The sequence below is a fragment of the Myotis brandtii genome, unplaced genomic scaffold, assembly GCF_000412655.1.
Source record: "Myotis brandtii unplaced genomic scaffold, ASM41265v1 scaffold207, whole genome shotgun sequence".
Classification (NCBI taxonomy): Eukaryota; Metazoa; Chordata; class Mammalia; order Chiroptera; family Vespertilionidae; genus Myotis; species Myotis brandtii.
Window position 1 is genome coordinate 604,737 of NW_005357736.1, and position 10,506 is coordinate 615,242.

General features: G+C 54.2%; 2 protein-coding genes across 2 annotated transcripts in view; both read right to left on the bottom strand.

The window, feature by feature from the left end:
• LOC102260308 (chromosome unknown open reading frame, human C3orf62) overlaps nt 1-569 on the bottom strand; it is a gene marked incomplete at its 5' end in the record, with an annotated part of 4,879 nt that extends 4,310 nt beyond the window's left edge. Inside the window, one exon of the mRNA XM_014538991.1 lies at nt 463-569. Within this exon, the coding sequence (XP_014394477.1) occupies nt 463-569 (107 nt within the window). The remainder of the gene's footprint in view (nt 1-462) is intronic.
• Nucleotides 495-10,506, bottom strand: part of USP4 (ubiquitin specific peptidase 4 (proto-oncogene)) — a gene marked incomplete at its 5' end in the record, with an annotated part of 29,901 nt that continues 19,889 nt past the window's right edge. Inside the window, 10 exons of the mRNA XM_014538992.1 lie at nt 495-795; nt 1,053-1,141; nt 2,984-3,087; nt 3,914-4,063; nt 4,338-4,456; nt 4,643-4,713; nt 6,108-6,335; nt 6,899-6,987; nt 7,837-8,028; nt 10,261-10,355. Coding sequence (XP_014394478.1) covers nt 634-795; nt 1,053-1,141; nt 2,984-3,087; nt 3,914-4,063; nt 4,338-4,456; nt 4,643-4,713; nt 6,108-6,335; nt 6,899-6,987; nt 7,837-8,028; nt 10,261-10,355 — 1,299 coding nt within the window. The remainder of the gene's footprint in view (nt 796-1,052; nt 1,142-2,983; nt 3,088-3,913; nt 4,064-4,337; nt 4,457-4,642; nt 4,714-6,107; nt 6,336-6,898; nt 6,988-7,836; nt 8,029-10,260; nt 10,356-10,506) is intronic.

Consider the following 10,506-nt stretch of genomic DNA (forward strand, 5'->3'; position numbering starts at 1 on the left):
GCGCCCAGGCCGAGGGGCAGGGGCCTCACTTCTTGGCAAGATGGGGGGCTCTTTCCAAGCGACAGCCTCCCGGGAAGGCCAGCCTTCCGGTCCGACCCCGGCAGAGGCGGGGGCTGGGCAGGAGGGCCCAGTCTGTGCGGACTTGAGTGACCGCTCACCAGGCCCTCGGTGCGGGAGCTCAGGGAGCAGGGGTGCAGGGAGCAGGACAGCACCGCGAGGTTCCCCTGCAGACCAAGGGGCAGGAGACCCCACGGCCTGCACTTGGGGGAAACGCCAAGGTGACCGACGGCTGGAACACAAACCCAGCCGAGGGAGGGGTGTTTGCTGGGGGCGGACTCCTGGGGTGACCAGGGGTGGGCAGCTGCCTCCGCAGCCTCCTGACAGCTGTGCCCGCCGGCGCCTGGGGCTCCCTCGTGCTCACCCCTCACCCCCCGCAGCTCCCAGGTCCTACGGAAATCTCACCACCGACTTAAAAAGGAAAATAATTCAGCCTCTTGACATAACCCTTCTGAACAAAAGGGCTTTTTTTTCTTCTGCTCATAAAAGAAGGGAACTTCCTCATCTGGTTTTTACACCAAACACTAGTAGTCTTCAGGGGGTCAAAGGTGTCCCGGGGTTACATGGGGGGGCAGGTCAGTTGGTGTCCATGCTGCAGGCCGCCTCCTCCCCCAGGCCCTGCTGGGAGCTGCTGGGTCGCGTCCCTCCATCGGAGGAGCCAGGAAAGCCGGCGAGGGAAGGCGTCGTATGAAACTCATCGTCTCGACGTTGGTAGAACAGCACGTAAGCTGCTTTTGTCTAAAACACGAGAGGGGAGACGTCCATTACTGGCTGGAAAATCACCCGTTCTGCCCAGTTTGTGTCTCGCTGTTGAGCTCGCACTCAGGGATCTGCCGTGCTGTTACTCACTTTTCATTGCTATAAATACATGGACATCTTTGAGCATAAAGCTTTCCCCAATGCCATTTCCTTAGGATAGACTCCCAGAGATGGGATAATTGATTAGAGAATATGAAAATCATAAAGAGGGGAAGCAGGTATTGTGGCTCACTCACCACTATCTGATCCTCAGAGGCCAGGGACACGTTGCTGTCGTCAAAGTAATACCATTTCCCGTTCAGTTTGTTTTTCGCATACGCAGTGTCTGCCAAGCCAAAAGGAAATACTCTAGCCGCCACCAGAGAGCTGACCTGACCAGCTGACCAGGCTTGCACTAAACAAGACTCCAAACAATGACAAATACAGACCCTGACACTAGAAGTAATTTACAGCTTGTGTCTTAACAGCCAAAAACAACTCATTCCATTTTAAAAAGCTCAAAAGGGCTTGAAGAGGATAAAAATGGAGCTGTCAAGAACCAACACTTTAATTTTGGGAAACAATTTTAAAAAAGGGTGAACCCCCTGTCCATGCCCAGGATGTCTACTGCTGCCCTCTGCCTCTGAAGCCTGTGGGCAGACCCGGGAGGGACACTGTGGGCATCTGGGGTGTTGGCAGAGCTCGGATGTGGACAGACTTCAACCCATCTTTCTCGACAGCTGTGAGTCAAGAGCCCGTGGCTGGTAACAGCTCCTCACAGTGATCCAGCAGCCCCCACAGACAGCACTTCCTGTCTTGATTTTGTGCTATTTCTAAGCAGGACGTGTTTACAACAGCAATGCCAACAGCCATGCCCAATTCCTGCTCCACCCAGGCTCCCAGAAATGACAGTGCTGAAATGGAACTGGCGCCTCCATGGTGTCATCTCCTGGGGTCCTCACTGGCTGTGGTGGCAGGAAAGGGGTAGGAGGAAACACAGCTCCTCACCTCCCCATTACGAACACCTTTCCATAAACAGGTAGAAAATGGGCCAGCTCTTTTCATTAAAAACGCAAACCCACACACATATAGAAGTTTTGGAAAACATCGCAGAGCAAGGAGGAAAAAGTAAGATTAGCATCTTGGTGTGTCTCCTCCGAGGCTTCCCCAACCCCAATCAGTTTCCTTGCCTTTGGTTTTCTTTTTTCTTTTTTTAAATATTTTATTGATTTTTTTATAGAGAGGAAGGGAGAGGGACAGAGAGTTAGAAACATCGATGAGAGAGAAACATTGATCAGTTGCCTCCTGCACACCCTGCACTGGGGATGTGCCAGCAACCAAGGTACATGCCCTTGACCGGAATCGAACCTGGGACCCTTCAGTCCGCAGGCCGACGCTCTATCCACTGAGCCAAACCGGTCAGGGCTGCCTTTGGTTTTCACATAGTTGTAACACCACCTTCCATAAGGATGCGATTCTGTGGTTTCACAGGCTGTCATGGCATTTCCCTTTACTGTGTTGTGCAATGGACAGCGTGCCAGCTCCTGATCACCATGCTGTTACTGATTCTTCACTGTTATAAATACCCAGAGGCCTTCCCCCGGCTGCCGGCACCGGCTTCCCTCTGGCACCCGGACCTGGGCTTCCTTCGCGGCCCCGGCTTTGTCCGGAAGGACGTCAGTCTAATTAGCATATTACGCTTTTATTATTATAGATGAATATCTTTGTGCATAAAGCTTTCCCCAATATCATTTCCTTAGGACAGATTCCCAGAGATGGGATTATTGGATTAAAATATGAAAATCAGCCTGGCACGGTGGCTCAGGGGTTGAGCATTGACCTATAAACCAGGTCACGGTTCGATTCCCGGTCAGGGCACAGGCCCGGGTTGTGGGCTCGATCCCCAGTGTGGGGCGTGCGGGAGGCAGCCAATCAATGATTCTATCTTATCAATGATGTTTCTCTCTCCCTCTTCCTCTCTGAAATTAATAAAAATATTTTTAAAAAGAATATGAAAACCAAAAATATTTTGCAAATGAAGGGGCAACCGTATGGAAAAGGCCTGAGGCCCATGGAGCTGTGGAACACAAGTGCTTAAAGGCCATGCCTGGCAGCAGGAAGGGGCTCGAGAGAGCTGACGGGCAGAGGGCATTGGGCGATGTTAGAGGGAACGGATGCCGGTACTTACAGTGGCCAACCCCCATGGCTCCATAATGATTGGACACGGCAATGAGGTCATACACGTACGGCCTTGCCGACGGGTCACAGACAAACTCGGACATGTTCAGACCTCTAAGCACAAAACACAAAAACAGCCTTAATGACATTAAACTTAGAGCAAGTCAGGGTGACCCAGCAACCCCCTTATGCAGCGGACTAGACCCGAGGGAGGCGCTCCAACACCCGCTGCAGAGGATGAACACGCAGGACAGGCCTGGTCTGTTCTGACCGCTGACCTGCTCAGGCTGCAGAAGAGAAGCCTCCCGGGGAGCCCCAAGCCCAAACCAAACGGCGAGGAAGCTCTCGCACAGACCAGGCTGCAGGACTATGCAGAGATGGCGGTCACTCTCGAAACTACCAGTGGAGCCTTAAACGTTTAAGCTAAACCAAAACAGGCCCCATAAAGCTTTATTCCCATATTTTATTTTGGAAATGTCAAACATACAGAAAAATTAAGAGTTTTCCAACAAATATTTAATACTCACCACCAAAGTTCTTCCATTGACACGCCTATATGTGGGCAAATACATGTCTCTATCCACCCCCTCCGACCCCCAAAGCATTTTAAAAACTGCCTCTTGTGGTGGAATCCTATCTTGTTGTCTGTCTTTCCTGTCAGTCTCACTCTGGACTCTGGGACATGAGAGGACCTGAGGAGACAGCCAGTCCCCCTCCCTAGCCTGGGACAGGAGCGTGGTGGGTCTGCGACCCCACCTGCAGCCCCAATAATCCCGTTCGCCCTGTGGGACGAGGGGGAGGGCAAGAGCTGAAGTCTAACCTCCCAGAGCCCAGCCACACCCCCTCCTGCAGCCAAGTCTTTGGTGGCAAACCCTCGGCCCATCAGGGCCCAGCTCTCCTCCTGTTTAATGTCCCAGTGACACTGCGTCCCAGGACCCACCTGATCGGGAATTCCACGACCGTGTCGAGCTTGTCCCTCCAGTACCGGCTGTAGGAGAAACGTTTGAGGTGCACCACCAGGATCTTGGGCAAGGACCACAGGTCAAACTTCTTCGTGGCCTGTTGATGTCTCTTACAGTTGGGACAGTACCTGAAGGGAAAAGGGAAACCTCCATTGGGGGGAGGCAGGGAGCGAGGCCACCGGGGCGCCGCGTGGAGGCATCGCACAGCCCACATCCCTTCCTGCCCGCAGCAAGCGGCTCTAAGTCACCTTCCCAAACGGGGATGGCTTTCTCAGTCTGGAAAACACAACCCACAGGGAAAGATCTGTGTCGTTGGGTCGGCGACGCCAGAGACGTGCAAATACGAAGGGATGTGTGGACGCCGTGGCCCGCGGTGCCAGAAGCCCGGGCGGGGAGTCCTACCAGGGGTCGTGCTCCCCAAGCGTCTCCATGGTGGTGAAGAGCTCGATGCAGTCCCGCAGGGCCATGGCGGTCTTCTTCTTCTTCTGAGGCTGCAGCATGCTCACGTGCTTCTCGAAGGCCTGTGGGAACACAGCGAGTTCTGCGGGGAGACGAGACCTCCCGGCAGCTGCAGCCTCACAAGCTGTTGTGGAGCCTCGTTGGTGCTGTCACTCGGCCCGAAGCAGAAGCTGCTGCGGAGCTGACAGCGACCCCAATGCCCAGCCAGAGCAGAACCTGCACCGCCGCCCGGGCCCTAACGGGCCTACCTCAGACTCCTGCTCATCGTAATACAGGCTCCGGGTCTCCGTGTCCCAGTCGATGGCCAGGGTGGACCGAGCTGTGGGGACCAAAGTGTCACTGTGAGTGAAGGGCCAACAATGGGAGGAGCTCTTCAGGTCACACTCAGGCTGCGCACCAGCACTGGCCGCCATCACCAGCCACTGCCAGGAGCAATGCTCTGCCCTCAGCCAGCCAACTCCGATCCCCTGGCCCCACATCCTTCGGCAAAGATCTCCTCACCGCACAGACAAGCTCCCCGGCTGCTCACCACATAGGGTTTTGAAAGGATGGAGAAACAGTGGCTGGATTTGCCCTCCCGCCTTAAACCGTAAGAAAGCCTGACCAGGTAAGACTGACACACTGTTTCAGACACTGGACACGGGCAGAGAAAGCCGCCACCCAAGACGGGAAACAAACAGGGAGCTGCCAGTGGCCCGCCTCCCGCCTGAAGGCATTTTCCAGGCCCCAGCGTGGGGGTGGAGTGGGGGAGGGAAGACTGCGCTGAGGAGTCAGACTGGAGTTCCAGAAAATCGCTAGAAATTGCAAGACAATTTCTAAAAGGAGAAAGCTGCCCAGAGAGAGGGAGCTGCAGAGAGAGAATGAGCTCAAAAAGATCTCAATAAAACTGTTATTTAAAGATTTTTAAAGAAGTATAGCAAAGGAGAAGAGCTAGCTAGCTAAAGGACCCAGTTCATCCTCCTCCAGGGAAGGAGGCCGAGGACAGAGCTGCTGCGCGGCTGCCCTCCTGCCCGTGCAGGCGTCCTGTCCCCGTGCTGTCACACACGACGCACATCCGTGTGGACCCTCTTTCTGTCCGGAGGGCAGGCCCCACAGAACAGAAAGCCGACAAAACCCATGACCATCCCCTAGCTGGGTCCCAGCCACGAGCATCCTTAAGGAGCAAAAGAGAAATGCATCATTTGCCCAAGTGAGCCAAGTCCGGGGAAATGCTGCCACCCAGGAGCACGGGCTGGGAAGGGTGGGAGTGGAGGGAGGCGCGCTTCCCCCGAAGTTGTCGAGGACGGAAGAGCCTGACCAGCAGGCTGTGTGTGTGTGAGAACATGTGTGTGAACATGTGTGTGAACATGTGTGCCTACGTGCACAGTGTCTCTTTTAATAATTTGTTTACTGATTTTCGAGAGAGAGGAAGCAGAGAGGGAGAGAGAAACATTGATTTGTTGTTCTATTTACTTACGCATCCATTGGTTCTTTGTATGAGCCCTGACTGGGGATCGAACCCACAACCCTCGCACATTGGGACCCACTGACCTCCCTAGCCAGGGCCTCAGTGTCTCTTAAACAGTCTTTGGGGAGCTTCAGAGAAAAGCTACACACACGTCTGTTCCCGGAGAGACACGGAGGCCGTGAAAACCCGAAGCTAAGTGCTGAGCAGGTATTTCCAACAGACCCTGGGTCCCCAGAGAGCCCGCCTGAAGGAGAGGCAGCGCTTACAGCTGAGTTTCAGTAGATTCCCGTCGGTTGCGAGTGAATTGATGTCGGCCGTGCCATAGGCGTTCACGAGGCTGAAGGTGAAAAGCCTTTGGGGGCAGGGCCGGCCTGGGCTCTTCCTCTGGGTGGTCTCGCCCCGGTCGCCTCCCAGCTCGTCCTCCCAGCTGCCCTCGGGTTCGGAGAGCTGCTCTCTGCCTTCCTCCAGGTGCTCCATCTCCTCCTCGTCTTCCCCTGGCGCAGACAAAGTCTCCTATACACAACTTGCCACTATGACGATGTCAACATTTTATTTAGTGTCTAACTGTGGTGTTTCCTTCCAGGTTTTTGAAAAAACTTTTGATTTTTAGAGAGAGCGTGAGAGGGAGAGAGAGAAGCCTCAATCGGCTGCCTCCTGCACGCCCCCTACTGGGGATCCAGCCCACAACCTGGGCTTGTGCCCTGACCTGGAACCCAACCAGCAACTTCTTGGTACACAGTTGACGCTCAACCAACCGAGCCACACCAGCCGGGCAAGAAGCACCTACTTTGTAATCCCAACGGGTCAGAATCAGACCCTCACTCTGTCTCGTGACCTTGGGCAAGTCCCGCTCGGCTGAGTCTGCCTGAGCTGAAGCCAGGCCCACATGCCTACGAAGAGTCCTCGAGGTGCCAGTTAGACGGTGGGCAGCAGCAGGGGCCTCCTGCGTCTGCTCTCCAGGCAGAGCCCCACCCCGCGCCTCCGTCTCTGTGCACCTCTGGAATGGGGAGGCCCGGAGGGGCTGGTCAGCCAGCTCCACAGCGTGGCTAGTGCTCACCTTCACAGCTGCCTCTGGAGCCATTGCAGGCTCCGGGCTCCAGGGGCGAGCTGCCCACCTCCTCGGGCAACGGCTGCTTTATGTAGCGGCTTGAAAATGAAAGAAAAATGGTCAGTTGTAACATTTATGTATTTTTCTCCACCACTCACCTACAGGTAGTTCATAATGTATGGAGTTACCCACAAGGCAATTTAAATAAAAGGCTGTACAATCACGTGATGGCTCAGCACTTGAAGAAACTGAGAGGAACCCAAGGACAAGGTGCCTAGCTACCAAGTCACTGAAGACGCCAGGAAGGTGTTTTCCATGTCACGTGGCACCGTCACTTTCAAAAGCATTTCCCAGTGACATTAATTACCCGCTTCAGAATGACAGTGGAATTCTTCAAAAATTTTTTGTTGTTTTATTTTTTCCCCTTTATTGATTAAGATATTACAAATGTTCCTTATCCCCCTAAATATATTTCTTTATTGATTTCAGAGAGGAAGGGAGGAGAGAGAGCTAGAAACATCAATGAAGAGAGAGAATCATTGATTGGCTGCCTCCTGTACGCCCCCTACTGGGGATTAGCCCGAAACCCAGGCATGTGCCCTTGGCTGGAATCAAACCTGGGACCCTTCAGTCCGCAGGCCGACGCTCTACCCACTGAGCCACTCCTTCAGGGCTCAAAAATTTTATTCGAATACAAAAGCAACCGAAGCACTAGACTCCCTAACGCAGGTGACTGACAGCTGTGACAAACATGCTCCAGGGACAGGAGGAAGCGTAGGTGCCCGGAGTCATGGTGCTAAAGATGTGCCCCGTGCCCACAGCACCTGCCTGGCCCTCCCAGGGGCTGGCACGCGGAAGCGCCGCAGGCGCTCTGCAGGGGGCAGCCACCGCTAGGACTGCGCCTGCATTGATTTTAGGTAACAAGCAAAGCATTGTCCTGAACCAACCTGATCCGCTCGCACACAGCCTGGTACAAAGACTCGAGGGTCAGCGTGTGCTTGGGGACCGACACCAGCAGCGGCTGCCCATACAGCACTGCCCCGGAGGAAGGGCTCGACGGCCGGGACTTCCTCTCCCTGAAGTAGACCGGGAGCGTGACGCATTCCGAGCCATCAGCGCAGGTGCTGCAGACCTCGTACCTGTCAATCACATAAGAGGAAGAGTGAGGAGCAGGTCCCCACGAGCGACAGATCTGAGCTGCAGCTACATGGTGGCCGTGACTATGGTGACGGGGACAGAGCACACTTTAGCACAAAGGGCAGAGAATCCATGTTCAAGGCAATTCTAGAGGCTGGTCCCAAGGAGGGTCACTACGCAACCCGGGACTCGGGGCTCATGGATCCTCCTTCCCCAACCACAGCCTGTGGTCCTTCAGCGGGATCAGCACAGCGCCAGCTGACATCCGGCCCATCACTCCAGACAGAGACACACAGGGGCCCGGCCACCAAACTCGTTGTTTGTCACCAAGGAATTCAACTTTTAAAAAAGCATTCTCAGTGCCCTGTCCTTTAATAAAACAAAATATTATACAAGATGTACACCTAGAGTATTAGCCAAAGACCCTTTATTTCAAATGAAGAAGCAACTTTATAAAATGAATTGCTTGTCATTTTTGTTCAAAAACACTGAAGTAGAAGAATCATTATCTAAATCTTTAAAAAAATCAGTGATAACCAAAGAAACTGGTAAATATAAGTCAATGATTTTGAAAAATGTGTCTTACTTAGTGAATACATGGGACTGAGGAGACTTAGATGTTTTATCCTGGAACAGATGTTACCAAAATTGCTGGCAACCGACTGTAGTCTTTCCCTCTTCCTATAGGGGGAGACACAAACTTACTGATTCAATTTTTGAAAACTATAAACACACAATCACACAAAAACACCCCTCCCCAGATGCCTGGCCAGCAGTTCTGACTACAATAAATGTGGGAGTTTGTCTGTTTTTAAATCTCACAAAAAGTCCAAGGTGTGCTCTAGGGCAGCGGTCGCCAACCTTTCGGACCTCACAGATGCCCAGTGCTCTAGGGTAAGGCCCTGGTGGTCTAACATCAATGTCACGAACCAGGCCTTGGAGTGAGGCTGGCCCAGACTCCAGGTCCATCCTGCCAGTTTCTGGCTGCTGTGACCAGGCCAGGCCCCTAACGTCCAAGTCTGTTTCCTCAGTGGCCACACCATGCCCCGCCGTACGGGGCCAGGTGGCAGGCCGTCTCTCAGCAGCACCGCACCACATGCTCAGAGCACCAGGTGCTGTTGTGGTGTTTTCCTGAGACAATTTTCAATGCACCTTGAAAACAATGGGCTTTCCTGTGGTTGGCCCTCCAGCCTGTGCAGTTCCCTTCGTTGACGGGGGTCTGCCAACCTCCTCACGGGCAACACCCAGTTCTCAGCTCAGCTGTGTACCAGCCTTGGTTTCCAGGAAGGACTTGGGGGTCAGAAATGGACATGCCCCAGGCTGCGGCCCAGGATGAGCCTCAGGCCCGCCGTTTGCAAAGTGAGGGAAGATGCTCTGAGGAGGGAGGGGGCCCGTGCAGGTGCCGGTGGGAACAGAGCGAGGGTCGTGGGCGTGGTCGAGGGCCATTCGTTTTAGAGCGACCGAGGCGTCACAGGGCAAAACATAAAGGGAAGGAAAGGCCTCTGTCGTGTAGTGCACTGCTCACTTGGAAACAAAACCAATAAAACCCTAAACACCCTCTCCACCAAAGGCCAGCGAGCGAGCGAGAGGAAGGAAAGAGACAGCAGGTAGGAGGCGGGGGGCGCAGGCCAGCTTACACTCGGCGAGGGGGGCGCACAGAATTGCTACAAGGGCAACCCCGAAGGAGGAGGAGCTGGGAAGGCCAGGGAGACCAGCTGGGGTTGGAGTGTGCTGTCCCCACAGGAATGAGGAACCTGAGTCTCAGAGCTCAAAGAATCTGCAGCTGAAAAAGGCTCTTTAAATCAACCCTGTCCCTCGCCATGGCACCAGCCTCAGGGGCCAGGCCTGTGGCACGGAGGAAGGACGAGCGCTCCCTGGACATCCTGTGTCTTCCCAAGGCTCCTCCCACGCTGGGCCTGTTCCTGAGAAAGGCATCTCTAACAGCAGCACCACCTGTCGGACCACTGAATAGCAAAGGCCTTCTTCTCAGGTAGCAACTGCTGACAAAAGGCTGTGTTCATGCTGAGAACTATCTGGAATGTCTGGCTCTGAAGGCCCAGGAGGTGCTTAGCACGGATGGCTGCCCACAGTTCCCTAACACCCACCTCCGGCACCCAGGGGTGAGGGCAGATCCACACGGGCCCCAACTGCCAGAATTCTGCTCTGGAGACACGAGCAGGGAAACCTCTAGACTGTTTCCTGTGACCCTGCAGCCGAAACCGCTGAGTACTCACACGAAAATGTCATCCCGAGGCATGATGTGGTTTAACCCTTCATCCATTTGGAAAATTTTGTGGAAGCGGTGATTATACACATCTGTGACCACCATCTAAGAATCAACAGGAGCAGAAAGATTACAGGACGGATTAAGAGTACACCTGCTTCAAACCAAGGGACAAATGAAAGAACTGTGCGTCCCGAGAGCGCGCCCTGTAACCGACCCGAGCTCAGGGCTGAGGCCCGCGGGGGAGGGGCACGGC